Here is a 16,831-nt window from a genome sequence, read left to right as displayed (position 1 = left end):
ACGATGAAAAAAGAGTTTTTGAACTTATATATTGCATAATTATGCCAATGTTATCTTCTTAAATGTTTTTATATTTAAATCATTATTTTATCTTAAATAATACTAAGTGCTAAGGAATAAGTACTATGAAACAAGTACTTATATTAATGAAATTTTTATGAAAATTTCATAATTAAAATATTTTATCTTACACATAATATCAAGTTATATCTTATATCTGTTCCACACGTCATGCATGGAAGTTAACTAATGAACTAATACAATGATGATATATTATTATTCAGTAGGATTAGATGCACTATTTTTAACATGTTGTATATTATTTAGAAACACTATTATGTCCTATTTTTTACATTATCTTATTTTTTACTCTTCATGTTATAAAAGTATAATGTTTGTTTAAAAAATAAAAGCCTAGATTTTGTTTGTATTGTTACTGTAACATATATTTAATTGTTAAAGCTATAAAAGTTTTAATTAAAATAAATAAACTACATTTCTTTCCCTAATAAATATACAACATGTCAAATGTGATTATAGAAAGTTTCAATTAAAATTTGAGAAATCTGTTTTGAGTTTGATGGATGGTGTAGAAATTTTTATCTGTGGCTTTACAAGATCTACTGGTCTAGTATGTCTTTGTGCTTGTTGGTGAGTGGATCTCACTGCATTTTCTAATTTAGTTTTTAGTTCTGTAGATTGAGACATTAACATCTTAAATTCCTAAAATAAAACATTGAATACTTAGATACTAGTAATTTATGTTTATTTTGTATTTTGTATTTAAAGACGAATTTATTTAAACATGAACTAAGTACCTGGGGATATTTTGGTCCTATCTTATTAAGCCATTGAAAACTTTGTTGATGAAGACTTAATTGATATTTGGAAGCATGTTGTAGTTGATCTCCCTCTAATAAATAATTAATTAGGATTGGCACAAGTAAAGTCAACATCTGTATACCTAGTTAATTATAAAAATATGTTAAGATTATAACAAATTTAAAATAATTTAAAATTAGTCAAATAAACTGCATTTTATCATATAAAATACAGAGTAAATATATTACTCTCTTTTTACAAACCTTGTAAAAGATCTCCTGAATAGCATGTAACATACTTTTTGTCATAACACTATTCTAATATTGATATACTATTGTAAATGTTATGTAATAAATAAAATACAAATAATACAGATTAATACGTACGATGTGAAAGATCGGCAAGTCCTATAAGAGCTTCAACTGTGCTAATACATTCCAAAGTGAAAGATAATTCTAAATCAGTTGTAATCTGTTTACTCTTTTCACTATATAGATATTCTACTAATCTTGGAGCTAATGCATGAATATAAGGAGTGCTTATTGCACGATCTGGATGTAAAAATATCGTTCTCAACGTTTGAACGCATTTTAATTTGACCTATAAAATTTCAAAGGGTAAATATCTCAAATTATAAACAATGTATAACATAATATTGAAACATTATTACCATTATGTTTTCTGACTGGAAAGCGTGTCTAAAATGATTTATACACGGAAATTGTAAATTCGGTGCACTCACAACTTCAGACGATGCATGAAGAACAAATACCGCAATACCTAACATCATCGCCACTTCGTCCATTTTCGTTTCATCATTTCCTATAAATATATTTTTAAAAATTTATTAGCTAAATATGTTTTAGTATCAAAACAAATTTTATGTGATTTTAACTTCAAATACCGGTTTTAGCCAGATCGATGATTTTGGCAAGAGCACTTTGTAAAAGACTTGTCCATTGTTCCTGACTTCTATGATCTTTTGCATATTTATTTGTGGTAAGACTTTTTATACAATGTAAAGCTGCATGAACTGGTGTATCTGATGTTGTCTTATTGCATTCACTGTCCGTACGCACTGCAGTTTCTCTGATCACTCCAGTTGATAAATACAGGAGTGTTGGTAAAATTGCTACAGCTCCTAATATTAAAAGAGTATGTGTTAAAAATAAATATTTACTTTGTTTAAAAGCATATATTTACCTTGAGGAGAACAAAGAGTAGGAAGAGACTCCATTATATTAAGAGCAGCAGCTATGAGTTTCCCACTTTCTTCAGATGGCATATATCCCCTTTGGGATAAAATCGCTGTTGTTCCATCAGGATTAGGATTTAGTGCTGGGATTTGTCGGACTAAAAGACACAAACACACTTCCAGAATAGCAAATACTAATGACTTTCCAGGATTAAGTTCACCATTTTCTTCTCCTTCCCCTAGTAAATCTACATGTTGAGTTTCATTGCTTTCTTCATGTGCTGGTGCTATTTCTGTTATAAAATAATATATATATTTGTATATTTAATTTCCCTGAATATGTAAGACAACATTTTTTTACCTTCCAATTTAGATTTCTTTCTCTCTGTCAAATCTTCCTGTGCTGCTTTCATTATTTGTTTCAAAACTTCCATTACTATCATTTGTATTACGAAACTTTCTCTTGTTAAAAGCATCCTGCAACAAAATATACAGTAAGATATCATAATATGTATATTTATATTTATATAAATAAGGGACTTGCCTGTGAAGAACATTACATAATTCAATCGGTAATGAACGGTCTGTACTTAAAACTTTACGAGCCCAAGTAGAATCTAATAAAGTGTACAATGCATTTAAACATGTTTCTGTATTTTGAGTTGACTCCGAAGCACGAGGGCTGCATAATGCTTCCATACATATACCTAAAATAATTAATAAATATAACTATCTAAAAAATAAGATATAATGTTTAATTTAATATTATCGAAGAATTTTTACCAAATAATAAATGGAAACGTTCAACATTCGTAGTATTATTAGTAGAGACATCACTGTTATTATTATTGTTATTATTATTATTATTAGTTGCGTTTGATGCTTCCACTTCATTTTTACTCTCTTCTAATCCAAATCCTTTTGCATTAAGCCAAAGTGTTGCAGCATGTAAAATTGGTGCCCATGATTCAGCATAATGAGGTCGAGCAGATTCCATTGTATCTGTTGTGTAAAAAGCTCCACCATCATGAGGTAGTTGGCTGGAAAATTCTAATAAAATATTGACTTATCGTTATAAGTACTATGTATAAATAATTTAAAATATTATATACAGCACGGAAACTATTTATACCTGGAGGTAAGGAAAGTAATGCGTGATCTCTCAAGGCAGCTAGCCAATATTGACTTAAACTTAATAACTCTGGTTGCACTAAGCTTAATAAACTTTCAGTTTGAAATTCAAATTTCCCAAAATCTTCACAATTGTCATCATCAATTTGATTCGAATTTTGATTGAATGTGTCTTTACTGTTTAATGCAGAACCATCTTTTACCATAGCAACTACATACACCTGATGAAGAAAGTAATAAGTATAAAGAGAGAAAGGATAGTATTACAATTTGTTTCTTACCTCTGCCCAAGCTTTCAAAATCGCTAATCTTTCAAGTGTTAACAAACTTTCGTTATAAAGTTGTGGTCGTGTATGTCCTTCCCTTAATTTTTCTAGAGAAGATACTAGTAGCTGATGTACTCTACGAAGATCATTGAGATCCCTAGCAACTCCGCTTCCAATCCAAGCACTACATGCCTCGCATGCTGCAGCTGTAACATGAGATGCTGTTTCTGCTGAAAATGCAGGTCTCAACGCAGCTCCAACCTGTGATAATTATTAAATAATAATGTGATATATTTATGAAATATACCTCAAAATTCTATATTTATAATTAATTACTTGTGCTTGGAACTGTTCAAGTAACAAATGTCCAGGAAATTCTGGTTCAGGAACTTTGGCAAATTTATCTATGATTTCTTGTAACGTTTTCAATCCTTCAAGCCGAAGAGGATCACAATCACTTGTCGCGGCCATAAATGCCATCCGTACTAAATCGGAAAGATGTAATACTAGAAAGTCGCCTGTAATTAGGAAATATTAGCAAAGTTATAAGTTGGTAGTTATATTTAAAAATATTACAATTTGAAGAATTAATACTTTTTCCCTTAGATGTTTGCATCTCTTTCGCTAAGATAAGATCAAAGTGCGCTTGTTTATTATTTACACAAGCAGCGACAATTTTTCTAACACACTGTGCTGCAAATACTCTAGTTGGCCACCTTGGCGTAATAGTTGGCCGTTGTTTTGTAGATTCGTCTGCATGAAATTCAGCTTGATCATCATCTCCTTCTGTATCTGCATTATCAGTATCCGTAGTACTATCTTCGACGTCAATAGTATTTCCTTCTTCATTATTACATGTTTCTATATGTCATAAGCATAAATATCTTATTAATCTTATTCAATTTAGCAATGGTTATTTTTGTTGACATATTACAGTATATTATAATACCTGAAGCTATTGTAAGAACATCTTTACATAAGGACAACCATTGAGATAGATGATCTGCTGCTAAAATTTGCAGCATACTCGTTAGCGTGTCATGAATGTCTTTAATTAATTTGCTATCAGTTTCTGTGTCTAACATACTAAACAAGACCCCCGGTAGACCAGTTTCTGTTATAACAAGACCTTCTACTATATTAGTATCTCGACTTTCGTTAGCTAATGTCATTGCATGTTCGCATACTTCTTTCGCTTCGCGTTGAGCCAATTGTCGAAGGCAAGAGATTGCAGCTTTACGTAGAAGCAAATGATTGCTTGATAAAGTTCGCTATAAATAAAATAAATTTCAATATAAAGAAATATTTTTATATCATTTATGACAAGTGAACTATAACATGGACAAATGAAATATAAATGTAGTGTAAACCTTACACATAGTGTAGGAACCAGAGAAGATAAGTTAACATGTCTTGGTGCAAATAAATGTAGTTGCTGAAGACATCCTGTAGCTTCTGCCTGTACAAGAGGGTCTTGATGATCTTGCATAATTGCACAAGCACATAAAAACGATGAACGTGCCATACAAATCGTTGATGTATTGCCTAAAGATACAAACAATCAATATACATTATGTGTATTTAAACTTTTGTAATTGAAGTATGGTAAAAGCTATGGACCTTGTAATTCTGGCCCTATTGTTGTGATAAGAGCTGATAATACTTTTCCTATACACTGATGTACATCAATATAAGAATGAGGAACGTTAAGAAGAAGAGTCAATGCTAAAGATAATGTAGGTTCAACATAGCCTCGAAACATTGGTCCACCAGAATCAGCTATAAGTGCAAGAGCATGCAATGCCCATACCTGAATAAAAGGATAAAATTACATTTTTTTAACTAGTGCCTAACTAAAACTAACTATACATAAAAGACTATGTAAGAGCAGCCTAAAGAGCACCTAACTAAAACTAGCTATACATATATCAATATAGACTTACTTGTACTACTGGAGATGAATTATCTTGAGCAAGTGCGAGTAAAATACTGACACTTGTATTCAGATGTTGGCTAGATCCCATCCCACCCACGTATTTATGAAGACACCCTAACGCTAAAGAATGACCAGTTCTACTAGCAACATCGCGAGCAGATTTTAAGCGGTCAAAACTTGTTTGTGCTAATTCCGCCGTAAATTTGGGATCAGAAATAACTTGAGCCATTCTTCCAACAGCTTCTCCAGCTGCCCATCTTAGTATCGAATTACTACTTACCAAAGCACTCTATAATATAAACAATATCAATTAAGTTCTCTATAACGAATAAAATGGAAATATACTGTAATGTTATTATAAGACAATGTTTACAATAATGAGATTAGTCGCAGATTTCTTAACATCTTCTTGACCAAAGCCAGTTTTTGCTTCATTCAGTCCCTTTAATCCGCTTAGCACAGCCGTAAAAACGTTCATCTGTATTGCTTCTTGTCTACCAGATTTTGTATGTTTTATACATTCACTGAAATGATCTAACATTTGCAATCTATGCTTATTTGCTACACGTGGGAAGATCTGACCAAACAGAGATACAGAGAGATCAATGACTGCAACTCCCAAAGGCAAAGGTCCAGGAATTATATCGTCCTAAAACAGTAACAATGGAATTAAAATCATTACAAAAATCTATATTTTTAATAAAATCTAAAAAACATTACTTGTGGTACAGGTCTATAAAGACAACATGGATTGTGTTCCAAAGCTCCAGACCCTGCAGCGCTATTTGGTTGCAGCTGAAACAAATACAATATATGTGTAGATTGAGTAAATTCCATTTTTATATTTTATTGTTTTTAATATCAATAGCATGAACAATACAAAGTAAAAAATAAAAACAAGTATAACATATTTATCTTAATAGAACCTATGAACATGAAATTAATTATAATTAACAGTTTTTAAAACAAAGTATAAATTGGGACTACCAATCTTAATATTTATCATTATTTTATAAATTAATTTACAATATTCATAAGAAATAAAAAAAAGTGTAAAAGGAAAATTGTGCAGATGAACAGCAGATAATGAAAGGCTTCATAGAACATTACTCACATGTTCCAAATCTGCCCTTCTGTTTGGTTCCATCTGGATATGAGTGGAAATATGAATGTTAATTTCAATTAATATTATATATGTTAAATTTCCTTATAGTTTGACCACTTAGTTGTTACATTAAATTTCTACATTAATAAAAGTTAATAATGGTATATGAAAGATATGTTAACAGCATCTACACATAGAGCACATGAAAAATGTATGTAGAACACTGTTATAAAGTAGTATTTTAAAACACATACTTGATCTTCAATTGTACGATGATCAGTTTCTTGTAACCATGTACCAAGGATTACAGAATCATTGGCATGACAAACTGCACGCAATAATGAAGTTGTAGTATTTCCAGGATTTTCAGTTAATGTAAACTCTGATACCAACATCCTTAAGAGATGTGTATAAGAACCTGTTTAATATTTGCAATTATTCGCTTCTTTAAGTAGTACCTCCACATAATTCTTATAATTACAAATATTTATCATTACCTTCAAAAGTTTGAGGTGGTAATAATAATAGTGTCTCATATAAACGCAAACGAACCATAGCAGCTGGAGCCTTTAATTGTTGACCATAATTTTTCAATACAGGTGATAAACTGAAATGTTATTTTGAATATAACGTTAAACTAAGAATATTTTAGAAGCAACGACTAGAAATATTTTAGAAATATATATAAATATAACATACTTCGTTAACATTGCCAATGCAGATTCAATTGGTGTTAGAAGCCGTCTCGTAATATCATCGTTTAAAAGTTCGGGGCAATGTAACAAGAAACTATGCATCGCAGATAATGCACCAGCTCGACCTTCTAAAGTCACTTGCCATGTAAAAGCGTCACCTCTAGCCTTTTCACTTTCGAGTTCTTTATTTGAACGAGGAAAAGAATTTCTCCATAATAACAACATTCTAGGTAATAACCCTTTTACCACCGCCGTTCCTAAACCCATGGTTTTTTATTAGATATAATATTTTAAGGATGCGAATACATTTACTATTTAATTGTTCTACAACACATTGATTTAAGTTTACTATACCAAGAGTCATTATAGCTCCAATTAGAAGCCATCCAGCATGTGTTCTGTTTAACGATAAACGACTGTTTTGACTTGCGCTTCTCAAAAGTTCTTCTGCAGTATTAAATATAATCTAAAATAAAATTATTTTTGTTTTACAAAATTCTATACCATCATAAAATCACATGAAGGGACATAAATGTTATTTAAAAATAATTACTTTTCCTTTTGTATGTGGAACTCCAAGTGGCGATAAACGAACGCTACCGAGAACTGCAGCCAATGCACTACTATATCCAGCTATTGCTTCTGGTGAACTACGCATATTTTCTATTCCATCTACACAACGATCAATTAGAGGTGTTATCTGACTTGGTACTGCTACACAAATGCAACGTAAACACCACGAAGCTGCAAGTCTAGCTGCTTGACATGGATGAATCAAAACAGCCATAATGGTATCAATTAAATCTGGAAAAACATTCAAATTAATATAAATATCAAAAAAATTAGTAAGTATATATCGTATATATGTAGGATACATACTCAAAGATTGATCGGACAATAAATTACAAGCTGTTGTACCCAATCCTAAGATCAAATTTCCCATTTCTTGCAGTGCACAAACTAATAAATGTTGACTGAATAATGTTTCTTGGTTACAGTCCTTTGCGTTTTCTGGACTAAAATCTAAAAATTTAGGATAAAAAGATAAAAAATATATACGTATACTCTATTAAATTACTATAACAATAAAAACTAAAAAAAATTATTCTTACCAATAGAATTCATCTGTTTCAAAATAATGTAGGCTATTTCTTTACATGCAGCAGCTTGAGCCCCTTCTCCTAATAATTTCCCTACAGTACCGTGTAATATAAAGTTAACACATTTTCTAGAATAGACAGCATCAACATGTGAGCTTGCTGCTTTTGGATTCGTTACAAGATCAAGTACATGTGCAACTAATGTACCAACATTGCGTTCAAGCCATGATCCTCCTAACATTTGAACAAATACAACATATGCCTGTAAAATATCAATGAATAATTAATTAGATTGTTTTATAAAATGAATATAAGATGTTATCTTTTGTATTTTTTCTTACATGTGTGACTCCAACTCGAACTTCTCTGTTAACACTAGAATTTCCTTTTATTATTTCTCCAGTACCCTTCAAAAAACCTACTCCACCTCTTAAAAATCCGGACATTAAAATATTCAAGACTTCGTCAAGTGAGATTTGTTTACAATTTTTATTTTGTGTAACTAAAATAATAATAATAACTAATAGTTCTCGCATAATGCATAATGAATAATTGAACGCGCAGATTAAAAATACCTGAAGGACTTTTTCCTTTTGGAGCTGGAAGCTGAGTCATTGCCACCAATGTACCAAGTAATTTTGCAACAGCACATCGTACTTCATAGTTTGAACCTTCAAATGCTCGGAAACAAAGTGTAGCAACACTTTCTATTTCAGTAGTATATAAAAATGATGCATGATTTAACATTTCTAATAAACACTGAAAATATTGCATCAAATATATTTTAAGCAGTATATTTACAAAATATCAAATAAAGCATAATAAAATACCTTTGCAGCAGCACATCTTACAGCCATTACCCTATCTGTAAGATAATGTCTAGAAACTTTATATATTTCTTTATGAACATTTGTAATTGCAGATCCCATGCCAGCACAAACCTAATAATTCAAATATATGTAAAATTTTCAAAATAATTTTAATCTCTGTATGATATCAAATATTACCTTTTCTAGAGTATGCATAATTTCTATTCGAGTTTGTGACTCTGCAGAACGTAAAGACTTTATTAATATTTGTACAGTTTCTTCATATGACCTGCCCATCATTCTTCCTAATTTTTCATACATGCATCCCACACAACATATAGCAGCTCTATAAACATTAACAAATTTTAGAACTTACAGAATGTGTACAATTTATTACTAACTAAATATACAAGAATTTTACTTACAATTTTGTTGGGAGGAAGCTTGGAGAATCATCTTTATTTCTAAGAATATCATTACACTTATTAACAGTATCAAAAAGCAAAAATGTATCACCAACACTAAATAAAGTTGCAAGACATCTTGCAATAAGTCTTCGTGTAGGAGGCCCAGGAGCTCCTTGCATGTGTTTGGTTAATTGTTCTACTAGCTTTTGCTGACATCCCTTAATATCACTCTGAAAGTTATATATTATTATAAAAGTTCACAACAACAAATGTATTATATATACATATTGCCTGATAAAAATACGTTGTAACAAGGAAATATATCATTTAAATCAATAATACCTTTTGTGCAGCTATTAAAACTTTATCCAAGAAACGTAACCATTCAAATATAAAAACTGGCCTCTTAGCTTCTGGGATTTGATTAAGAGCATCCTCATTGAGAGTCAAACTATGACTCAACTCCATCATCATTTCAATAAATTAGTTTCTAATGTTACCCACTTTCTTCCTGCAATTAATCATATATTATTAACAAACTTTTAATGTTATTATTTGTAATTAGAGAACTAAATATGCATTTTAAAAAATCATAACAATCTGATATCTCTCTTTCATAAAATATACATATGTATTTTTATCACGTATTAGAAACAAACAGATTATTTATCAGTACATAAATATTAATACTAAAATTTGATAAAAATATATAATTAAATACCAGAAATACTGCCGATATCACCAGTATACAGGAAATAACATAATTTTCTATTTCTTTTTATATAATATATTTGTAATCACTCCATTTCATCAACGTAAAACTGTTGGTATTCGTATTTATTTACGTTTCACATTAAAAAATAAAACGATGCAAAATAAATCACTTTATAAACACCATGTCAGTCAGTATTTAACACCTTTCAACAATTTATATAAATGGGTACAGCAAGATACAATTTTTCCACGTAATTGACAAATCTTAACTTGATTTAGGTTAGGGTAGATCGTAATCATCTGGAAGAGAAACATTGACAACGAATTATTAAGACTGCTTACTTGACGTATTTTTATTATGTTCGTATATCATCCATGTTAGATTGACTATTGATTATATTGATTATAAAATTGATGATTGATTATAAAATTAATTAAATAACAAATCATGTTAAATTGAAAAGTGGTAATTATGAAACATATTATCAAAAAATTTTTTACTATAACAAATATAAAATGTTAATAATTTTTTTCTATGTATGGAAGCCAATATATAGATATATCTTATATATTGTTTAATTATTATTTATAACATACTCAATCTATATGTACAACTAATATTGAATTTATAAACAAATTAATTTATTACTTTATGTCACATGCAGTTTATCATACTGTTTATAGTATACGTCTATATTCAGATGTAGTATGTATTTTTAATAATAAAAATAATTTTTTCTTATATGATTCCTAGTAGTACAAAATTTAATTTGCTGAAAATTATTTTTAAGGATATTGACGTAAATAAATTTGCACTTGTGTAAAGTGCTTTTTATTACAAATCATTATGTCAGATGTATACATATTTTTGTGTTGCATACATATCTATAATATATACATACTGATTAAAAATTTTCTGAATGCAATTTTGTATTTACTGCATGACGTTTAAAAATCAATTGAAACACGTATATGCGCTATAAATTCACGTTTGTAAGTCATGGGAGGGGGGATGTACGCTTTTCACGAAAGAACTCAAACAATATTATCAACATTCAGTCATAATAACTTCAACATAATGGATCTCATGGATAATTATAACATTAATATCCTTCAGTAAAGAAATGTACGATCTATATACTATGTATGTATGTTTTGAATTAATGCTTTGTCACAGTAATTTCACAGTTAATGATACGTCCACTGATAATGGCAAACATTAATGATCGTATCACTATTACCTTTTTTTTTCTTTAGTATCCTAGCGCTGATAAATTATTCGAAAAAAATTGCATCAGTCCTTCTGTCTTTTATTTATGCAGAAAAATGTATAAGCACATTTTTTGAACATTTCATCAGTCAAACTACTTTATTTAAAAAAGAAAAGGATCCTTTATTTCTCTACCACGGTAAGCCCATATCACCAAAACATTTCATTTTGGATATTCGTAAGATTTTTTATACATAGAGCCTTTTGGGAATATGTATAGAAGTAAACAAAGTATTCATCTTTTCTTTGGAAACGCTTGTTAAAATTAATTTCATAACAGGAAAGTCAATTCTGCGAAACAAAGCTGTTAGTCACACATCTACGTAGATACATGATAATTGAGGATTAATATATGTAATATACGTATGTATGTAAGCTACTTTATAAATATGAATCGTGATGAAGTTACATTTTTTTCATTAGTCTCCATAATGCATAATGCACTGTTCGCAAATACTCAGATTTATAAACGGTTATTATATAAACGACGGAAGTACTTGCAATCGTAGAAGGCAGCGTTCTCTTCTGCTACTTTTTATTAATTATAACTTTTTGCATATTTTTCCGGATACTAAGAGGTTCTAAAAAAAAGAGTAAAGATTGTCTCTCCTTTAGATTTTTATTTGAATGTCCCAAGATCGTTAAACTACAAATGCGTAATTATCATAGTTGCATGTATCAGTAAGTAATATATCAACGGATTTCACGTCACCAGTACATTACTTTTTTGCGTTCATCTAGTGTCTCGACACTCGAGCAAACATAATAATTAAACTGTGAGTGTTTATGCATTTATGGGAAATTTGAAACGCATATGATGTAAAGCTGTATAAATTATTTTTAAAAAGTACTCTAAGAAGTAAAGTATAATAAGAACAAATCTTGATCAAAAGTTTATTCCTTTAATTACCGTAAAACTATCAAATTGCAATAAACATTCGCAGACTAATAATAGCTATTACCCCTTGTTATGATGCGACAATATGTGGATAGAAAAAGTTAGATTCGGTAAAGACGAGTGTCACCTCCGCGACAATTTGCCGTTTGAGGATAGCATAAATTCATGCGAATCAGTTCACGCGGGATGCAAATCTTAGGCGGGAAATTAATGCAAAACGCTCTTATAGACTTCAACAAAAATTAAATACGCAAACGCGGCAGTAATTTGCTGCGGTAACTGTGACGCTACTCGTCTGCTCCGAATCTTGGAAATTACGAAAATCAATTACATTATTTATTACGAAACTGAATGAAATGGAGCAGAAAACTCTCACTCCTAAATGCATACAATATCACTAATCATGTTATACGAACCTAGAAATTATTACATCATATCCTATTTCCATGATACATATTTTAATAGTTTTTGCCAGCTTTATCGATCGCGATTTGTGCAACGATTTAAATAACTTTCCCGCTACTACTTGTCCCTTTTATCATATAGTGTGTGTCATTTAACTGGAAATGTAATACCTGGAAATGCCTAAATAAACATCTTAATTTCTCGAAAACTATAGGCGATACGGAAAAATGTTTGAAGCGAACGTTATATAATATCAAGGGAGGCATTTCATATCGATATTTATTTTGCAATGATCTTAAAAAGATCTATGAAGATCTTTATTTTTAAATGGCAACTATATTTTTTATTTCATATTCTTGCAGCCGATATCGAAAAGTTTTCAGAACACTACCTACTTGCATCTTTCGTATAAATTACTATCGAGACATTAAATTTCAAATATGATGCGTCATCAGGGTCTTAACGTTATCCATTGTAAACAACGGGGTGGTTACTCGGTCGGGCTTTGTACATTATAGTGGCTCTAGAAAATAAGTGTATGTCAAATTCTATCCTTAAAGCAATTAGTCGCTTTTCCTCCTATGCGTCTACCATTAAAAGGTATACAATTTTGTATCCTTCTTAAGAATTAGTATCTCGATAGTAGTTCATGAGAAAGTTACAAATAAATAACGTTTTGAAAACGCTTCGATATCTGCTACAAGAATATGTAATAAAAGAATATAGTTGCCGTTTAAAAACATAAACGTGACATGTACAGAGATTTTCAAGGTCGTCGCACAGTAAGATAAATAGCGATATGACATGTCTTCTTTACCATCGTGCAGCATTTGTTTCAAACATTTCTTTGTATCGCATAGTTTTCGAAATATTTACATATTTACACATGTTTACAAATAAATGGAACACACTGTGTATTGCTGTTACAGGCATGGCTTAATTTACAAATTATTTTTTAAAACACGTTAACCCGGCATACATACAATGTCACTGTATAAACATTGAAATGAAAGTAGCATTCGTGTTGCTCGTGGTCTACAAAAGTTATCGGGAAACTCCAAGAAAATAAAAGGAAATGATGACACTGATTATTATGGTTCACGGCAATAACTAGCAACATTGTCAAGAGACTCGTTAGCTTTATGATCGAGAGTGCAGTGATAAACTATCTTTGCTGTTAAAGACGGTAAAACATGTGTTAGTATAATCATCGATGGCAATAAGTAGCCAGAATACTTTGGATTTCGTTAATTGAATTAAAGTGGATCATAATTGCGAATAAATTGCAATAAAATAAGTGGTGTACTATTATTATACAATACTATTTAGTATTGATATTTTCCAGCAAGTTATGCTTTGTCTAACAGGTAAGTGGAATATTTCACCAAATATTATAGATTCACATTCGTCATTAAATATTTATGAACTTTTTCCATCATAATGTCAGATTCTAATCCTCATATCAGCAAAACCTGATTTCGTTGAATAGTTATTCTTGATGGTACTACAGAAATACCTCAAATCGATTTTAAGAGAAATTAAATTTAAATTTAAGACATTTAAATCTAAAGCTAGACGTTTTCTATACGACATAATATTTTAAAGCGATTCTTACAGAACACGATACATATTATTATTATATCCTTTACAGGTTCATCATCAGACATCTTGAAAAAAGTTTGACGTATGCAGTGGTAAAAAGTAATATACGTCATCGAATGGTATGCCGAAAACACATACATATGTTTATCGTAGATCTGTTGTAATTACGTTTCAACAGAAGCGAACTGCACGTAAGATTATCATTATATCATTAAGGGTATCCTCAGGCTATCAATACATGTTGCCAGCATTTCAAGGTTCTCAACTAAAAGGATCAATATGTACTGTCAATATAATATTGTCAATATTTATTGACAAACTGCATTTCCGTTAAGAATCTTGAAATATTGGCAATATTATTGATTGTCTCTAAAAAGAGTCCTTAGGGTCCCTTTTCATATATACATATCATAAAAACTTTTCGGTTGTCGTGAAACGATCGCGTATTGTTTTCTATCAAATTTCATTGTTGAAATTAATAAATTTAAAAGTTCATTATTAATTTAGACAGATTATACTTTATGTATTTAATAATTAGAAAGAGAAAAGATTTGAGACCAGTTACCAGTATTAATGATGAACTGTCCAATTTGTCAAGTCATGATAACGTAGACACTACATACATATGGGTGGAACATTATGAGTCAAAAAATTAATATAGATTTCCAGTAAGTCACAGTTCGGTTTGTATTCACAAGTGAAGCTGTCTACATTGCCAGACAATTGTCCACAGAAACATGATGCAGCCAATCAGTATCTGTCTTTTTGCGGATTTTTTACGATGATTGTCTACGATACGTGTTTGCGGGCAATCGTCTATCAGTGTAGAATTAGCTTAAGCAAATACAATCAAAATCAAATAGAACCAGTAAAATTTAAGTAAGGCCGGCGAGTTCCCGATAAATTTATCACTTCTGCAGCAGCTAATATTGTCACTTGTAATGTACTTTCGTTTTGAGGTTCAAGGTTAACAGAGGATCACCTTGATACAAGTAAATTCATTCTCTTATCGATTCACTAATAAGAATATGCAGTTTTATCCCAGAAAATTTAAGGTTCTCTAGAATTTGAAAGAAACAAGTAGAAATAATTTATTCAATGTTTCAAAGAATCTGAAAGAATAGATAAAAATGCATTCATTAAAGACAATCTTTTTAAATGCAATTCATTTTATATAGAAAACTTTCTATTTTCAATTTAATAAGCAATAAGATATTTTAAACAGCTTATTGACTTGCCCTATATGTATACATCTAAATAAAAAAATATAATATATAAATAAATAAAAATATATCTAAATAAAAGTTAGAATATTATGTCACTATATCTAATTGGGTATCGTGATTAAATCTAATTCTTTGATTTTGATACTGTTAATTTGGTTAGAATGAATTTTAGTGATTTTTAACCTTGAATGATTATTTATGCATCTTCTCAAATTATTTAATCCACCGGCCTGTCAATAATTTTGAATACCTTTCCTTCTGAATTACTGGTAGGTTCAATGAACCAATTAAAGAATGACATTGAAAGTATACTTTTAAGAAGGATCTACATTCTGGGATACTGAACGTGGATACATGGATATATGTAAAAATATTTTAATTTTTTTAAGAGAATTTATTAAAGATTACCTATGTAATCTTTAGACGTTTATACGTCTGAAACAAATTAATTCAAAAGAATGTATAAAAATATAAAGGAGTCGAAAAAGTTAGTCCAACAATAAGAACTGGAATCTCAATATTATTTTTCAAGAGAATTTAGAGGATTTTTCAAGGGATTCAACTGTGAATAATGGTTCTTTTGACAAGTTTTATCTTCCCAATGAATGGAACATGATAGAGACCAAAAAGATTCGGCTTTGGATTTCTAGGTCAAGGTGTTTAATTTTGCAGTTCCTTTTTTACTATCTAATCTCCATAAAACCAGAGATGTAGAATGTTATTGCAATGGCACGACATACAGTTTTGATACACTCTGTATTTCTGGTTTTACTAAAAGTGCATTTCTTAGTATTTAAAATATTTTGTTTGTCTACATTAATGATAATAATATTTGATATTGTAAAATATCTATTTTAATAAATGTATAATTGTGTTTATTTAAATATTCTTATTTAAAATATTTATTTTGATATTATAAAACTAAATGTTTTACTAATTATACTTCTTTACTAATTGTTTACCACAAATATTTCACTAATTATATACACTTCCTAATATAGTGATAAATACCTTCCTTCCGTTTTTTGAATCGAGCAATGAGTCTGCTTTTAGTATGAGAGATGTTATTCAATTTTCACTTTAAAAAACAAGTTGACCATATTTCCAATGCTACATAATGCTCAGTATTAAGCAGGGCGTCAAAGAATTTTCTTCCAGAAAATCTAAATATTTATTACTTTTGTAAATTTTTTGCAAGCTTTGTTTGTAAAAGTTGGAACAAAGTCCGTAACTTTTTTCCAGCAGTGTAT

At 29.9% G+C, this 16,831-nt stretch overlaps 1 protein-coding gene and 1 long non-coding RNA gene across 6 annotated transcripts in view; one reads left to right on the top strand and one right to left on the bottom strand.

The window, feature by feature from the left end:
• Nucleotides 1-138: 138 nt before the first annotated feature.
• Nucleotides 139-16,831, bottom strand: part of LOC100742885 (HEAT repeat-containing protein 5B) — a 35,034-nt gene continuing 18,341 nt past the window's right edge. Inside the window, exons 1-35 of one of the 5 annotated variants that reach the window (XM_012393926.3) lie at nucleotides 10,188-10,490; nucleotides 9,809-9,977; nucleotides 9,485-9,696; nucleotides 9,258-9,405; nucleotides 9,081-9,191; nucleotides 8,826-9,009; nucleotides 8,592-8,752; nucleotides 8,263-8,512; nucleotides 8,030-8,173; nucleotides 7,704-7,954; nucleotides 7,505-7,616; nucleotides 7,155-7,407; nucleotides 6,953-7,062; nucleotides 6,710-6,873; nucleotides 6,465-6,497; nucleotides 6,071-6,145; nucleotides 5,724-5,999; nucleotides 5,358-5,639; nucleotides 5,035-5,224; nucleotides 4,790-4,959; nucleotides 4,364-4,685; nucleotides 4,009-4,275; nucleotides 3,751-3,932; nucleotides 3,430-3,675; nucleotides 3,150-3,369; nucleotides 2,801-3,067; nucleotides 2,562-2,724; nucleotides 2,379-2,494; nucleotides 2,026-2,310; nucleotides 1,727-1,963; nucleotides 1,493-1,644; nucleotides 1,209-1,422; nucleotides 1,086-1,100; nucleotides 819-964; nucleotides 547-723 (exon numbers count right to left, since the gene is read on the bottom strand). In XM_012393926.3, coding sequence (XP_012249349.1) covers nucleotides 547-723; nucleotides 819-964; nucleotides 1,086-1,100; nucleotides 1,209-1,422; nucleotides 1,493-1,644; nucleotides 1,727-1,963; nucleotides 2,026-2,310; nucleotides 2,379-2,494; nucleotides 2,562-2,724; nucleotides 2,801-3,067; nucleotides 3,150-3,369; nucleotides 3,430-3,675; nucleotides 3,751-3,932; nucleotides 4,009-4,275; nucleotides 4,364-4,685; nucleotides 4,790-4,959; nucleotides 5,035-5,224; nucleotides 5,358-5,639; nucleotides 5,724-5,999; nucleotides 6,071-6,145; nucleotides 6,465-6,497; nucleotides 6,710-6,873; nucleotides 6,953-7,062; nucleotides 7,155-7,407; nucleotides 7,505-7,616; nucleotides 7,704-7,954; nucleotides 8,030-8,173; nucleotides 8,263-8,512; nucleotides 8,592-8,752; nucleotides 8,826-9,009; nucleotides 9,081-9,191; nucleotides 9,258-9,405; nucleotides 9,485-9,696; nucleotides 9,809-9,940 — 6,267 coding nt within the window. In that variant the 5' untranslated portion in view covers nucleotides 9,941-9,977; nucleotides 10,188-10,490. Of the gene's footprint in view, nucleotides 724-818; nucleotides 965-1,085; nucleotides 1,101-1,208; nucleotides 1,423-1,492; nucleotides 1,645-1,726; nucleotides 1,964-2,025; nucleotides 2,311-2,378; nucleotides 2,495-2,561; nucleotides 2,725-2,800; nucleotides 3,068-3,149; nucleotides 3,370-3,429; nucleotides 3,676-3,750; nucleotides 3,933-4,008; nucleotides 4,276-4,363; nucleotides 4,686-4,789; nucleotides 4,960-5,034; nucleotides 5,225-5,357; nucleotides 5,640-5,723; nucleotides 6,000-6,070; nucleotides 6,146-6,464; nucleotides 6,498-6,709; nucleotides 6,874-6,952; nucleotides 7,063-7,154; nucleotides 7,408-7,504; nucleotides 7,617-7,703; nucleotides 7,955-8,029; nucleotides 8,174-8,262; nucleotides 8,513-8,591; nucleotides 8,753-8,825; nucleotides 9,010-9,080; nucleotides 9,192-9,257; nucleotides 9,406-9,484; nucleotides 9,697-9,808; nucleotides 9,978-10,187; nucleotides 10,491-16,831 lie in introns of those variants that run through there. The other 4 variants (XM_024372281.2, XM_033323909.1, XM_033323933.1 and 1 more) reach the window with 4 other exon arrangements.
• On the top strand, nucleotides 12,602-15,598 carry LOC112214044. The gene is made up of 3 exons (XR_002947965.2): nucleotides 12,602-14,120; nucleotides 14,405-14,546; nucleotides 15,025-15,598. It is a non-coding gene; the product is annotated as an uncharacterized LOC112214044 (long non-coding RNA).

This window comes from Bombus impatiens, unplaced genomic scaffold (genome assembly GCF_000188095.3).
Source record: "Bombus impatiens unplaced genomic scaffold, BIMP_2.2 scf_0011, whole genome shotgun sequence".
In the NCBI taxonomy this organism is placed as follows: Eukaryota; Metazoa; Arthropoda; class Insecta; order Hymenoptera; family Apidae; genus Bombus; species Bombus impatiens.
The sequence above is the reverse complement of the archived record's forward strand: the minus strand, read 5'-3'. Positions and strand labels throughout refer to the sequence as shown.